At 40.1% G+C, this 17,043-nt stretch overlaps 1 protein-coding gene across 1 annotated transcript; it reads left to right on the top strand.

Moving 5' to 3' along the window:
• The first annotated feature begins 2,351 nt into the window (after nucleotides 1-2,351).
• Nucleotides 2,352-16,243, top strand: si:busm1-71b9.3 (B-cadherin). Its single transcript, XM_062430978.1, has 20 exons — nucleotides 2,352-2,459; nucleotides 6,628-6,742; nucleotides 7,113-7,201; nucleotides 7,604-7,831; nucleotides 8,077-8,217; nucleotides 8,592-8,747; nucleotides 9,050-9,194; nucleotides 9,950-10,119; nucleotides 10,315-10,443; nucleotides 10,689-10,829; nucleotides 11,195-11,350; nucleotides 11,653-11,797; nucleotides 12,388-12,560; nucleotides 12,980-13,108; nucleotides 13,710-13,895; nucleotides 14,025-14,269; nucleotides 14,813-14,955; nucleotides 15,245-15,336; nucleotides 15,500-15,632; nucleotides 16,083-16,243. Exons 1-20 carry the CDS (start codon nucleotides 2,409-2,411, stop codon nucleotides 16,241-16,243), a joined length of 2,928 nt encoding a protein of 975 aa, XP_062286962.1. The 5' UTR covers nucleotides 2,352-2,408.
• Nucleotides 16,244-17,043: the final 800 nt, after the last annotated feature.

Genomic DNA, 17,043 nt, shown 5'->3' with positions numbered 1-17,043 from the left:
TATAATAAAGCACATTGAGACAGAGGTGTCTGTGCACTGCAAGATATATAATGAAGGAATGACCACGACAGACTATCTGCACAGATGATCCATCACCTGCATAATGGTCATGAGTCATGAAGGGAGGTTAATAACCAGGTTGTGTCACATCATATCCTGAATATTATTCAAATCGGAATCATTCATAACACTCATCTAGGCACTAGTTTGCATGTTAAGGTACAAAAGTGAAAGAACAAAAGTCGAATGAAGTTTTATAAAGGGAACATAGACACGCTCCGCTAACTTCCACTAAAAGTCACTTTAAATGTTTATTATTTTAAAAACATTTTCACTTTGTGCACAGCAAGAGTTTCCTTGAGCTGTGTAGACACAACTGACACAAATACTTAGATGCAGACTGTTTTTCTATATATTTGACGTGTTTGACACTGAAAATAATAACCTGTTAGCATTTTCATAGATATTAGCTGAGTCATGACAGATGCTGTCCTGTATACACTCAGGTCACAGTGTGGACTATGTATCTACTGGTCTGTCAGTCAGCTGATGCCCAGACAGTCAGAGTAAAGAGAAAGATGGATGAAGGAAGTGCTATTGTCTTAGGGATTCATTATTGAGGGTTTATCACCATAGAGGAAAACTTAAAGGAGCACATTAAGACAATGGGTTATATGACTTCATACTACAGTTTGCTATGATTTATGAGATTTATTTTAAGAGTAGTGATTGAAAATGTATAAGGATGTAGTTGATAGAAGTGTATTTGTGTATTAAGTGCTTATGATAATCAAAACCAATGCAGGTGTAGAAGAGGTGGGTGATTCTGCATTTAGTGAGTGAATAAGTACCTTATAATCAAATAAGCATGAAAACCACAATATATGTGAATATATATACCACACTTTTATATTAGTAGCATTAGTACTATAGAAAAGAATGCAGTAATAAGAGTAATTGTGTAATATTGTACTCAAAGTAATCTGTGATAAACATTGCCTACACAGCTAATACCAGCTGTGGAGGATAGGGGGCAGCACCTAGTAAATGGAAAAGTACAGAACTGGAGGCCAAGAATGATGTAATCCGAAATCTCCTATAGCGAAACACCTGCTAGCATAAAAACGGAAGGAATAGCCATAAAAGGTGTTTTAGGGCGTCTTTAGGATAGGCGCCAAGAACGTGAGTTCAAATTGAGGTGAAAGAGGGTGCGAAGAACGTGAGTACATGTTGGGGGCAGAAAGAAGCGGATTGGTTGAAACTCACTCCACCGAGGGAGGGGGTCGAAACTTTTCTGCAAGGGTCAGCAATATAGACAGTATAAAAGAGACCCCAGGTTTTAGCTCTTTGTGTCATTTATACATAGATCCTGTCTGTGTATTTTGGCTCCGGGTGTGGCTGTCGACAATGAAACTCTAACTGCATTCAGCTGGACGACTCCTGGTGACTTTTTGATTGATTCTTTTTGGAACTTCAGACATTCTCCGAACGACGAAATAATTAGAGATAAGACTCATCACATGAAATGACTATCAACTACCATATTACTTTCTCTTTTCCCCAGCTGTGTATTTGCTATCTTGAACATATCCCATTTCTCCAGCAAATGACTGACATGATTCACTCACTTGTGAATTCATTATACACTCACTGGCCACTTCATTAGGTACGTTGTACCTATCCAATACAACAGCACTACAATAAACTTTTATGAAATGCATATACATACATTCGTGAATGTAGATCAGCCTTTATGGAAGCACCTTAGCGTGATCTAATTTGTTAGGCCCATTCAGGTCAGGTGTTCAACAATAAGCCCCGCCTTTCTGAGCGGGCTGTATGGAACGGACCCCACCAACAATAACCACAATTACACTAACAAGTACATTACAACAAAGAAAAAAGACAGAAAAAGATAGAAAGACTCAATCACAACAGCTTTCACACCGCTCAGCAGCACGCTCACTCCGACAGATAGAGAGAGAGAGTTGTGAGCATGATAAGAGTTGCGGGGGAGGTTAGTCATTGTCAGTAAGAGTAAATTAGACAGAAAGTTGTGTAATGCACCTTACTAGGCTCAGATATAGCTCATTGCCGGTTAATAAGAATCGCTGTCTGCATACTGACTTGTATCTGCTGTATTTCTAGCAGCTATCCGCGCTTGGAAGTATCAGAAACTATCTGGTATCTGTCTGTTCAGGTGTGTCAGCCCGCATGCCCATATCAGCAAGACGCGAGCAGAACCCGCACAACTATGTCATCACATGCCAAGCTAATTCCTGCAGCGACTTGTCGAGCTGAAGTCACTCAGTCACTGAAACTACCTACAAGAGAGCAGACAGATTCATTTTCGCTGTTTTTTTTCGTTACCTATAATTGGGCAGAATTTTCAAAGAGGATTAATTCAGATGGGGAGAGCTCGGTTCACGGTTTTGGGGATTTTAATCATCATTTTTCAGGTGAGACTTCCTAAAGATAATTTTGATACATTAGCTCTGCAGCAAGCAGCTTAGTTTTTTCAGTAAAACTTCTGGTCACTGTTGGTGACAAAATGTATTGCGGGGTCGGTGACAGACAAACCGTAGCACCACTTCACACCTCAGCAAAAAAATAAACAAAAGAAAGGAAAACAAATCTGAAAACAACACAACACACAGTAATGATGCCTAAACACGGGCCAGTAGCACTACTTGAACATTTTGTCCTCCTTTACTTCTTGCCAACAAAGTTCTCAATAACTCTCTGGTCAGTCTCTTTTCCATTGACAGCATGGCCAATGTGTTCAGCCTTTCCTGGGTCATGGTGTTTCTGAGAAAAGCACCTCTCAGCTTCTACTGTGGTCATGGGTGTAGTGATCATGAGAGTAGGAAAGTGACAGCCTCTGAAAAGACTTCTTCAAGATTGTTCTCCATAAACAACTGGAATGGATCCACAGGACCACGACAGTGTAGCGGACACAGCATCAGTACAGCTCAGAACATCATCTGGTCAGATTCACCTTTGACCCTGAGATGAGTAAATTGGACCAGGTTTGATACAGAGACTGACATGGTCTCTCTCTTGGACAAACAAACAACCCAAAGTGACAAGAACTACATAAAATTAACGAAAGACAGATTTTGGTGTCTCCTTCGGACGTCATAACTTATCGGAGAGACTTCACTCCCCCTTTACTCAGATTGACATCTTAGTAAATAGTATGGTTTAAACAATACCAATTACTTATATCAGTATCAATTACCTAAAGAAACCTCCATTGTAACAGCTATTACAGCGATCACCAATAAATGGGTATTTGAAGAACTGTCATTATACTTTCTCCTTTCATAAAAACAAATATTGGTATGAGAAAGTGTTACATTGATGTTATGTTTACATTATGGTGATAATCAATTATCTATCATTGAATAAGTAGAATAACAATGTGATTATGCTTGATCATATTAATCCTTTTCAGGTTTTAATGAATGGCAGCTTGATGAATCAAGCTGATGTCATATTAATGCCAGAATGATACATCCTGTGTTCTGTGTTAATAGGTTTATTATGCATTTCATAATCAGGATTGAATACTGAATGAATGATGATGATGAAAAGTTTTGCGGTAAAAAGCTGGAAATTAGATCCTCAAAGTAGCTGTGATGAATCTGATTGGCTGAAACACAGGCCCTCCCCAGAAGAAAAACCAGCTCCACCCATCTGAAACTGGCTTTGTTTGACTTGGCTTGGCTTGGCTTTGCTTTGCTTTGCTTCAGGTTTTGCTTTGTCCATCTTTTCTTTTCTTCACCTCACACATTCTTACTTTTGTAATCTTGTCTTTTTCTTTTAATCTTCAGTTATTTTTTTTATTTTTTATTTTATTTTTTTTAATTTGAAAGTTTTCTTAAGTTTTTGTAATCTCGTTATTTTTGTCAGCAAACGTACAGAGGAAAGGCCCGTTAAGTAAACACGTCATCAAGTTATCCTTTTTTTGACATTTTTGAAGATCTTCACGTGTGGCCAGTGCTGAGATCTCTCCAGAAAGTTATTAAACAGTGAACTAGTTAAATTGGACATTTCCTCCATCTGTCATCAACCTGCAAGAGCTTTTTGGGCAGATAAACGTCTTTTACCGCAACTCTACGACTCATCATAATCGAGTGGGACAAAGTCTCACCAGGCAGTCTGACAGAAGGCCAGCCAACCTGGATCATCCTCATAGAACCGCGCCCGGACCTGCAACGCTCTCTGAGATCTTCCACTTGGCCTGCGTACGCGTGGTTCTGAAGGATGGACAGCTGAGGCCCTCCATGGATGAAAGTAGGAAAAATATTGCTTTAATCAAGGGTTGATGTCAGATTGAGTAATTCAAATTTTCTTTAAAGGTAAAACTCAGTAAAACTTGCAAGTTTTCTTAGTTTTAATTACATATCCTTCATTTAAATTCATCATTCACCATCATCTTTCATTCATGTCACTATATCGAGTAACAATCTGTTGAATTCATATGTATTGCATCATTACATTTATTTAGTCAGTCAGTCATCTTCTTGCCGCTTTATCCGGGGTCGGGTCGCAGGGGCAGCAGCCTAAGCAGGGAAGCCCAGACTTCCCTCTCCCCAGCCACTTCGTCCAGCTCTTCCCGGGGTATCCCGAGGCCTGTGGGACGTGCCCTGAACACCTCACCAGGGAGGCATCCTTACTAGATGCCCAAGCCACCTCATCTGGCTCCTCTCAACGCGAAGGAGCAGCGGGTCTACTCCGAGCTCCTCCCGGATGACCGAGCTTCTCACCCTATCTCTAAGGGAGAGCCCAGCCACCCTACGGAGGAAGCTCATTTCGGCCACTTGTACCCACGATCTCGTTCTTTCGGTCACTACCCAAAGCTCATGACCATAGGTGAGGGTAGGAACGAAGATCGACTAGTAAATCGAGAGCTTCGCCTTTCGGCTCAGCTCCCTCTTCACCACAACGGCTCTGTGCAGAGTCCGCATTACTGTGGACGCCGCACCGATCCGCCTGTCGATCTCCCACTCCATCCTTCCCTTACTCGTGAACAAGACCCGAGGTACTTAAACTCCTCCACTTGGGGGAGGATCTCATCCCCGACCAGGAGAGTGCACTCCACCCTTTTCCGGCTGAGGACCGTGGACTCGGATTTGGAGGTGCTGATTCTCATCCCGGAAGATCACGAGTTGGAGATCACGGTCCGATGAAGCTAACAGGATCACATCATCTGCAAAGAGCTGCGCCTAGAAATCCTGTCCATAAAAATTATGGACAGAATCGGTGACAAAGGGCAACCCTGGCGGAGTCCAACCCTCACTGGAAACGAGTCCGACTTACCGGCTTATGCGGACCAAGCTCTGACACCGGTCGTACAGGGAACGGACGGCCCATATCAGGGGGTCCGATACCCCATACTCCCGGAGAACCCCCCACAGGACTCCCCGAGGGACACGGTCGAATGCCTTCTCCAAGTCCACAAAACACATGTGGACTGGTTGGGCAAACTCCCATGCACCCTCAAGGATCCTGCAGAGAGTGTAGAACTGGTCCACAGTTCCACGACCCGGACGAAAACCACATTGCTCCTCCTGAATCCGAGGTTCGACTATCCGACGGACCCTCCTCTCCAGTACCCCCGAATAGACCTTACCAGGGAGGCTGAGAAGTGTGATCCCCCTATAGTTGGAACACACCCTCCGGTCCCCCTTCTTAAAAAGAGGGACCACCAACCCAGTCTGCCAATCCAGAGGCACTGCCCCCGATGTCCACGCGATGTTGCAGCCACAGATATAGGAGAGCTCACGCCCGGGTCCCCAGGCCCTGCCTCCTTACCGGAAGGCGTGTCGGTGGGATTGAGGAGGTCTTCGAAGTATTCTTTCCACTGATCCACAACGTCCCGAGTTGAGGTCAGCAGCGCACCGCCCCACCATACACAGTGTTGACGGTGCATTGCTTCCCCCTCCTGAGACGCCGGATGGTGGTCCAGAACCTCTTCAAAGCCGTATTTATACATCATTTATTAGTAGTGTGTAGTTAATAAAATCCATCAATTGTGTTTGTCTATTCTTTGAAGTGATACAGGGGATCTATTGAACCGTAGAGCCATGAACTTTAGAAATTTGACGGATTCAGTAATTGATTGACTTTATCCAAGTTTATTCAATCATTATACGGTATTAATAGTGTCCAATCAATCCCGTAATTGCCGGAAACTTTCCGGTGGTGTCCCTGATAACGAGAAATTATAACATTTAATATCCATAATTGCTACAACAGGCTTGGAACTCGTCCTTGTTGTAGATGAAACTACAACTGGAGTTGACCAATCATTACAAGTGGAGAGTGGTTTTCATACTTTATTGGCATTTCAAAGACTAATTTTATATTGGAAAAATAGTCAGCCAATTAATCACTCGTCATGAAAATACTTATTAGTTGCAACCCCAGATAAACTCAATGAACCCCATGCCTCAGTTTACCTACATTAGTGTTGAATAAATAAAAAGCTTTGTGTCAATTGAAATGCCATTAAAATTTCACCTGTAAAATTAGACAGGAAACGCTTTCTCTTAGGTTACTACACTTTTTCATGTAGCTGATCTTATGATTTATTAAAAGCCTTTTTTCTTCTTCTCCTAGACTTTGACTTTAGTGTCTACTGAGGATCCAAAATGTCAACCTGGATTCCAGTCAGAGTTGTTGAGTTTCACAGTGACCAGAAAGAACCTAAGAGCGGGCACGAGGCTGGGCAAAGGTAAGAACTATCCACAAACTCATTGCCATATGCACGAAGACATGAAGAAAACTTTGGTGTTCAATGTAAACACTTGGTATCATACATGGATATTGACTGGTGACTCCTGATATGCATTTAAAGTTAAAGAAGTTTTACAACCATAAATACAACTGCTAAGCCTTTCTTTAAAGTACTCCTCTGGCTTTCTACAAGATTAGCTGTTCACATATACTTTTGTGTAAACTTGACAGTAGATTATAAGTCTGTGCATGACAAGCCCGATTAGAGTCAACATAAACACATTTACATATATACTGTTATGTACTGAAGAATTCATTTCTTCATACTTCATTTGTAATGGATAACCATTTCTTCTTTCCATTCCCAGTGGGCTTCACTGACTGCACAGACCGCACAAGATTTCTTTTCAACAGTGATGACAGCCGCTTCATGGTACAGACAGACGGCACACTGATGGTGAGTAGAACTGAAATGTACATTTTTAGCAGCAATTCACCCAGATGTGTAGTAACAGATCACAGCTACATAATTTAAGATGGATTATGTGTAGGTGATGGACTAACGTCCAACATGTGGCAGCAATAGTTCTGTTGAAAAAGACACATACATGTGTAAGCTATGTTTTCTTTGATTTACCTGAACCCACCGGAAATGTTGAGAGAATTAGCTGTATAGCAACAGTTGATATAGCTACTGTATGATCACTGCTCTGTTGCTTCTCCACACGTACAACTACAGTTGTCACAGAAGAATAGCAGTTCAGTTTGCACAAGTTTGATTTGTGTTATGTAGAGTTTTCTTGAATCTAAATCTGTTATCAACATGTTGGTCTTGGCTGATCATTTTTTCCTCCTTCAGGTGAAGAGACATGTTGTTCTTCATGATGGACACATAGAATTCTTCATCCACTCCTGGGACTCACAAGGTCGCAAGATGACAGTTCCTGTCATGGTAGTGGACCACGGGCATCACCATGGGAATCACCATGGCAACCATCACCAAAATGAAGAGCATCAACATAGAGACCATAAACACCACAACCATCAGCAACACCATTCTGAAGTAGACTCTGCAAAAACCACAGAGGTAGGATTAGAGACATTATTGAGGGGACATGAAGGAAACTTCTAAATAAGACTGTTTCAACAATCAATACATTTACTAGGAAATAAAGCTTTGCAGATCCACATATTAATCTAATCATTTACCAGGGGCCTGAAATATAATAGACTGACCTCATGAGAGGCAGTTTAACAGTGAAATGACTTGTTTTAGTCGTGTCTAAATGAACAGTTTGACTGTAACAGAGTACAAATGTGTTTTCCCCCCAGAGTGCAACTGATCCAGTGGTGCCTGTTCTGCATTTCCCCAAGTCTGGTGAAGGACTGAGGAGGAAGAAGAGAGAATGGGTTATTCCTACCATCAATGTTCCTGAGAATGAGAGGGGACCATACCCCTTAAAAGTAACTCAGGTAAGAGGAACTACAGACCATTTCATACTGAACTGCATTTACAATATTTGATTCTGATAAAGTTGTTACAGTCTCCACAGCTGTCATTGATGTCTGATTTCGAATACATATATATATATTTATTTATTTTACAATTTCTCTATTTACTGCATGCTAAAATAGCCCTTTTTGTTTTCTTGTGTGCATCTCTCCCTACTCATCCCTAAAGAAGTCATGCTCACAATTATTAATTAAAACCTGATACCTTGATATATCAAGGTATCAAGGTATTAACTTTGTTTTCTCGAAACAACAAAGTCAAATTCTAATCAGTGGTTTAATTTTCTTTTTCTTTTTTCTTAAAAAAATAAATAAAAAATAAAAAAATACTCCAGATCCGATCCAATGCCGATAAACTATATAACATGTATTACGGCATTACTGGTCCAGGAGCTGATCAGGAGCCTGTCAACCTTTTCACCATAGACGGACACACTGGTTTTTTGTACGTCACACAGCCACTGGACAGAGAAAGGCAGGCCAAGTACATGGTAAGCATGCTCTCAGTTTAATACATACAATTTGTTCACTGTTCAGGATCATACATGAAATTGTGAAAAAACTCACCTGAACACACTTTCTCATTTTCATGTCAGAAACAATGATTACCACCTTTTTTCAGTTAAAATGTAAAAAATATACATTTTAGTGGGTTCACTTCTACAAACTAATAACCTGAAATCAAAGTCAAATGTGTACTTGATGCCATGGCAGCTCTAATGATAAGGAATGAAAGCATTCCCTATTCTGACATGTACTGTACTATAATACAAACATGTTTGTCTTTGTGCAGTTTCAGGCACATGCTGTGGCAGTGGGTTTAGGAAATGCTGAGGAGCCCATTGAAATTATCGTGAATGTAATTGACCAGAATGACAACAGACCACTTTTTGACAAGGACACCTACTTGGGAGAAGTTGCTGAGGCCTCAAAAATAGGTAATAATAATAATAATGCATTTTATTTAAAGGCGCCTTTCAAAGCCCTCAAGGTCACCTTACAAGGCACATAAACACAACAACAGTAAATCAAACAATATAAATCAGGTAACATTTAGTGCAAAGATGAAGAATAAATATGAATGTGACTACAAAGTGCATTAGTACTGTCAGTGGATTCAGCCAGTGTTTTTAGCAAATATAACTGTATCTAATGAGTTGGCAGGGGCTGCTGGAGTGTAAACTTGCCCAAATCCAATACAGGGCATGACAGGAGAGATGATCAAACATTTGAATAGAGCACACACATCCAATAGGAGTCTTCTTAAGCAAAAGCCCCTTCATCTCATTTACTGCATAGAAATCTCCCCTTACTCACTAAATATGGAAGTCTGTGTAGAGGACTTTATGATGCACCAGTTTGTAAAATCAAAAACAACTTTGGACACTACTCAGGTCAATATGCTGATCTGGCAGTTTGTTTTCTGTCTGCACAATGCATAATGGTAGTCAGCTCTTGATTACTGATCGCTGATTGTACATTATTCTTTACTTCATAGGGCATAATATTCTCACACAACCTTCAGATATCACTACAAAATGGCAACATTACCTAACTGACTGACACACATGCAACATGCACACCACACAGTTTTATTGTGTAAATCACCTCTTGAATGAAGTGCACGTAAAACTTTGAAAAGTTAATTTAAAGATAAGTGCTTAATTTCTACTTCATAATTCCCTCTCTCCAGGTTCAGATGTGATTACGGTCACAGCCATAGATCTGGACCAGCAAAACCATGACAACTCGGATATCCGCTACCGTATTATGAGCCAGAACCCAAAGTTGCCCAGCGATGCGTTTGTCATCAACCCATTGACCGGAGCCATCAGCCTCAATGCTGCTGGGCTAGACAGAGAGGTGTGTCTTTTTTTTCTTCTTTAAATTCCATTTGACTTAGGTTGCTTAAACACTCCTGTTTGATTTGGTCCCATTAGGTCACTGTAAATGCTTTCATACAAGCTTTTACTATATGTTTAGAAAAGTGCTCTAGAAATAAATATCTTTATTATTACCATTATTCATGTTTAAAGTCATATCTGTCTCTTCTAACAGCAATACCCAAAGTTCACTCTGGAGGTAGAGGCAGCTGACATGAGGGGAGAAGGGTTGAGTGCAGGAGCAACAGTAATCCTCACTGTCACAGATAGAATAGACAATAATAATCCAGACAGTCAGCCCTCGGTAAGTACACAACACTTATATTACTATTGGAAATTGACTGTTTGTTAACCCCATCCCCCAAAGAGTAGTGTCCAATCACAGCTCAGAAACCATAACTTGGCACAGAACGTCTTTCAAGCTTTGGAATTGTCAACAACTGCCTAAGGCCTACTATCAGATGATTCACTTTTTTTGGGTGATTTTACTTCTTCAAATGGTTGGACAGTTTGACTGTAACAGAGTATAAATGTGTTTTTGTCCCCCAGAGCGCAGCTGATCCAGTGGTGCCTGTTCTGCATTTCCCCAAGTCTAGTGAAGGACTGAGGAGGAGGAAGAGAGAATGGGTTATTCCTGACATCAATGTTCCTGAGAATCAGAGAGGACCATACCCCTTAAAAGTATCTCAGGTAAGAGGAACTACAGACAATTTGATACTGAACTGCATTTACAATATTTGATTCTGATAAAGTTGTTACAGTCTCCACAGCTGTCATTGATGTCTGATTTCGAATATATATATTTATTTATTTATTTATTTATTTTACAATTTCTCTATTTACTGCATGCTAAAATAGCCCTTTCTGTTTTCTGGTGTGCATCTCTCCCTACTCATCCCTAAAGAAGCCGTGCTCACAATTATTAATTAAAACCTGATACTGTGATATATCAAGGTATTAACTTTGTTTTCTCGAAACAACAAAGCCAAATTCTAATCAGTGGTTTAATTTTCTTTTCTTTTTTCCTTTAAAAAAATAAAAAATAAATACTCCAGATCCGATCCAATGAAGATAAAATAAAGAAGATTTATTACGGCATTACTGGTCCAGGAGCTGATCAGGAGCCTGTCAACCTTTTCACCATGGACAGACTCACTGGTATTCTGTACGTCACACAGCCACTGGACAGAGAAAACCAGGCCAAGTACATGGTAAGCATGCTCTCAGTTTAATACATACAATTTGTTCACTGTTCAGGATCATACATGAAATTGTGAAAAAACTCACCTGAACACACTTTCTCATTTTCATGTCAGAAACAATGATTACCACCTTTTTTCAGTTGAAATGTAAAAATATACATTTTAGTGGGTTCACTTCTACAAACTAATAACCTGAAATCAAAGTCAACTGTGTACTTTGATGCCATGGCAGCTCTAATGATAAGGAATGAAAGCATTCCCTATTCTGACATGTACTGTACTATAATACAAACATGTTTGTCTTTGTGCAGTTTCAGGCACATGCTGTGGCAGAAGGTGCAGGAAATGCTGAGGAGCCCATTGAAATTGACGTGAATGTAATTGACCAGAACGACAACAAACCGCTTTTTGAAAAGGACACCTACTTGGGAGAAGTTGCTGAGGCCTCAAAAATAGGTACTGTCAGTGGATTCAGCCAGTGTTTTAGCAAATATAACTGTATCTAATGAGTTGGCAGGGGCTGCTGGAGTGTAAACTTGCCCAAATCCAATACAGGGCATGACAGGACAGATGATCAAACATTTGAATAGAGCACACACATCCAATAGGAGTCTTCTTAAGCAAAAGCCCCTTCATCTCATTTACTGCATAGAAATCTCCCCTTACTCACTAAATATGGAAGTCTGTGTATAGGATTTTATGATGCACCAGTTTGTAAAATCAAAAACAACTTTGGACACTACTCAGGTCAATATGCTGATCTGGCAGTTTGTTTTCTGTCTGCACAATGCATAATTGTAGTCAGCTCTTGATTACTGATCGCTGATTGTACATTATTCTTTACTACATAGGGCATAATATTCTCACACAACCTTTAGATATCACTACAAAATGGCAACATTACCTAACTGACTGACACACATGCAACATGCACACCACACAGTTTTATTGTGTAAATCACCTCTTGAATGAAGTGCACTTAAAACTTTGAAAAGTTAATTTAAAGATAAGTGCTTAATTTCTACTTCATAATTCCCTCTCTCCAGGTTCAGATGTGATTACGGTCACAGCCATAGATCTGGACCAGCAAAACCATGACAACTCGGATATCCGCTACCGTATTATGAGCCAGGACCCAAAGTTGCCCAGCGACTCTCTGTTTATCGCCAACCCCTTGACTGGAGCCATCAGAGTCAATGCTGGTGGTCTAGACAGAGAGGTGTGTCTTTAAAAAAAAAACTTGACTTAGGTGGCTTTCACACCTAACTGTTGGAATGGTTTGTGTTTCAAGCAAACGCTCCTGTTGATCTGATCCCATTAGGCCAGTGTTCATGCAAGCTGTGATGCACACAGCTGCTTTCTATGTCTTCAAATCAAGGCAAAGGTGGTGTTAATACAACTAATTGGCACTGTACAGACCTACATTGAGATGATGTCATCTCTGTAAAGCCATAGATGTCACTGGCTAAACATTTGTACATCAGGCCTGGTATAGATTTAAGGTATTGTGCTCAGATTGAAGCTTGTTTGGAAATTTCACATAATTCAAAACATTTACTCAAATGTCACATAGAGCTGTAGATTGTAAGAAAGTTTTACTGTTTTAATGTTTAAACTCATATGTGTCTCTTCCAACAGAAATACCCAAAGTACACTCTGGAAGTACAAGCAGCTGACATGAAGGGAGAGGGACTGAGTACAACAACGAAAGTAATCCTCACTGTGACAGATAGTAATGACAACGCTCCAGTCTTCACTCAGCCCTCTGTAAGTACATAATACTCATGACTGGAAATTGACTGCGAAACCCTAAAGGGCAGTGTCCAATCACAGTTTAGAAACCATCGCTAGGCAGAGCATGGTCTGTTGAGCTATGGAGTTTCTGCTTTTTGTTATACTTCAGTGTTTAAAAAAACTAATAAAATTCAACAGTTAATCATCCATCATCATGATTGTAAACTGCATACAAGAACAAAAAGCTTAACGGGCACAGTAACAAATGGTGAGGGGTGGGACCAATGGTTAATACTTATGTTGACATACATGGTCATCTCATCGTCAATGGCAGCTTTGGAGACGGTAGCTCACCATCATTTTTGGTAATGTAATGAGTTCTAAGCAAAACAGACAATTTTACTTGATAGTACAGTTGGATCTTGGTCCTAATCTAAATATGTTTGCATTTATTTTATTTTATTTCCTAATTTTAGTCTTAAAGTGGGTGGACTATATTAAACATCACTGTTCAGGGAAGTAATGATCTGAGCTGCACAATGAGACGGACCCTAAAGTTAAGGCCAAGTTTTAAAAATGAACAGAATTTATTCTAATCCTCGTTTCCTCTGTTTCATCCCTGGCATTCTCCCAGTATGAGGTAACAGTTGCAAAAAATAATGTGGGTGCTGTGGTCCTTACCATGTCAGTAACAGATGGGGATGAGCCACATTCCCCAGCCTGGAACGCCAAGTTCAGGATTGTTGATGGTGATCCTGGAAACATTTTCAGTGTGAGCACAGGAGTTAACAAACATGAAGGAATCCTCACCACTGTAAAGGTAGGAAGAAAAACAATGTTATGAAAATGAATTAAAGGTTTAGACTGAACTTGGATGTACAGCAGGAATGAGCTGTAAGGTGTTTGTGTGATGCATTGTGCTGCTGTGCTTTTCCCTCCATCCAACCAGGGTGCTGACTTTGAGAGGTCCGGCAAACACACTCTGATGATTGCAGTGGAGAATGAGGTTCCTTTTGCTTTTTCACTCCCTACTGCCACCGCCACTGTAGTGGTGACTGTGGAATACATCAATGAAGTTCCGTTCTTTGATCCAGTGGAAAAGCTTGTGTCTAAACCAGAGGACCTTGCCATCGACAGTGAGGTGGTGCGCTACACTGCTAATGATCCGGACATTGCACGCAAACAGACAGTCTCGTAAGTTCAAACTCCTTACTTTGAACATGTATTTAAACACAAGATGACCACTGCTACAGAATATTGGAAAAAGACAATACTTAAACAAACTTTACAGTAGATGGTTCTTTCAATTCTCTAACCTCAGACTGCTTTCTGTTTGGAGCTTTTTGAACATGCTGGTTTATGTCATCTTAAATAGGTTAAAATAATAGAAACTGCAGACACGATTTACTTCATATTAAGTAATGTCATGCAAAAACTGATAAACCCTGAGACCTTTTGTGTGATTTACTGTAAGACAACATTACAATGAAGCTTTGTCTATGAGCATTTGGTCAAAGAAAACAGTAAAATCGAAAATTCCTTTAGCTTAAACAGCCCTCATGTCCAAGCAAAACACAAAGAACACATGCAGTATATTGTAGATATCATATGTATAATAATGTAATATTATTTAATGTATATTGTACATTATGTATATTTAAACAATCTGCTCTTTTTCTGCCTCATTTTGAACCATGGTAGTTGTAATTTACTTGTATTTATTTGTTTTATGTCCAGGTATAAGGTAGTTAGTGACCCAGCGGGCTGGTTGACTGTGAACAAAGACACGGGCGTGATTACAGTGAAGAGCGCCATGGACAGAGAGTCTCACTTTGTAAAGGACAACAAATACACAGCACTCATTGGTGCATATGACAATGGTAGGTGGGAAGCAAGACTGCTGACTGTAACATGCGTATCTTTAAGTGAGAAATAAAACACACAAACAAAAACATATTTTTTTGATGGTGGTGGCTGGTTAGTGAGAAATAAAACACATTGCATTTAGTTTCAAGACTGAAACTGTTTCTGAAGAGATTTCTGACAAAGTGCCAAAATATCAGCTTGACATTATTGTCTTAGAAAAATGTTGTGATGAAAAAATCTAAATATGGACTTGATTTGATGATTTAATTTTTCACAGAATGTAATGACTTTTTCCCTCCACAGATGAAGTCCCAGCCACAGGAACTGGTACCCTGATCATCCAGCTTGAAGATGTTAATGACAACGCACCCTCCATTGTAGAACGTGAATTCACTGTATGTGTCCTTTCCCAAATGCTGAACAGTTATGTTTTTGCAAACTTAAAAGTTTGTGGTTCAACACTTGTGTTGTGTGATTAATGTGACTTTAATCTATTCTGATATTCAAGATGTGATGAAATGAAAGATCAAAATGTTGAATCTGACTTTGTTTTCTCAGGTGTGTAACAAGGAAGGCACTCCTCAGTTGCTGTCAGTAATAGATAAAGACGGACCGGGCTTCACTGCTCCATACAGTGTCTCTCTACAGGGCATGAGTAAGGCTCACTGGACTGCTAGGATGAACGACTCCAGTATGTACAATATTACAGGAGAAATGACTAGTTTATTCCTGATTGTTTATTTCAAACTTATCAAAATCTCAGCCAAAAAAAGCAATTAATGAACCACCCACCCAATAAGTATGATTATCAAATGTTTTCCTCACAATTCACTGTGCAGATGTATAAGTGTAATGTTTATGATGTGCTTTTGCTCAGAATTGAGAACATCAGGTTTGTTATTTCTTCCAGCCTGTGCACCACACAAAGTGAGCTCCTTAAAATGATTAGTTTCAGATACTGAAGGTCACTGATGTTTGCTAAAGTATAAGATTAGAGACTCTTTTGTCTAGTTTATATAGGCCAAGGTGAGCTCTAAATGATATGTGGCAAAAGGTAGTTACCAAAAGTGTGTTTTTGTGGAAAATGATAAACTAATACAGACAAGGTTTGAAAATAAGTACATTTTGCTATTTTTTGCAGAAACAGGCATCATCCTGAATATGGCTACTGAACTACCAATAGGAGTGTACCCTGTGGTCCTGAGGGTTTCCGACAATGAGGGCATGGAGCAGGACAGCAGCTTGATGATCACTGTGTGCAACTGCAAACAGGGGCGCTGCCAGGGATTTCGGGCCCCGTGAAAAGATATCAGTTTGGGCCCCACCACCAGGCACAGGCTGCGCCACATCTCTAGAACCCAAGTGGTGTCTACCTATGCATGCTTACAACTCCATATTTACTGACATTGAGTGTAACATCTAGTTCCTGGGTTTGTACATTCTTGGTTATTTCCTGTTTTATTTTGTAGTCACCTTTGTTTCTCATTTCAGATCTTCACTTCCTGCCCTCTGTGGAGTATAATTTTAATGGTAGTCATTGAAAATGTATAAGGATGTAGTTGATAGAAGTGTATTTGTGTATTAAGTGCTTATGATAATCAAAACCAATGCAGTTGTAGAAGAAGTGGGTGATTCTGCATTTAGTGAGTGAATAAGTACCATATAATCAAATAAGCATGAAAACCACAATATATGTGATTATATATACCACACTTTTATATTAGTAGCATTAGTACTATAGAAAAGAATGCAGTAATAAGAGTAATTGTGTAATATTGTACTCAAAGAAATCTGTGATAAACATTGCCCACACAGCTAATACCAGCTGTGGAGGATAGGGGGCAGCACCTAGTAAATGGAAAAGTACAGAAATGGAGGCCGAGAATGATGTAATCCGAAATCTCCTATAGCGAAACACCTGCTAGCATAAAAAACGGAAGGAAGAGCCATAAAAGGTGTTTTAGGGCGTCTTTAGGATGGGCGCCAAGAACGTGAGTTCAAGTTGGGGTGAAAGAGGGTGCGAAGAACGTGAGTACATGTTGGGGGCAGAAAGAAGCGGATTGGTTGAAACTCACTCCACCGAGGGAGGGGGTCGAAACTTT

This window comes from Scomber scombrus, chromosome 12 (genome assembly GCF_963691925.1).
Source record: "Scomber scombrus chromosome 12, fScoSco1.1, whole genome shotgun sequence".
NCBI lineage: Eukaryota > Metazoa > Chordata > Actinopteri > Scombriformes > Scombridae > Scomber > Scomber scombrus.
Note: the sequence above shows the minus strand (reverse complement) of the source record. Positions and strands in the feature narration are given on the sequence as shown.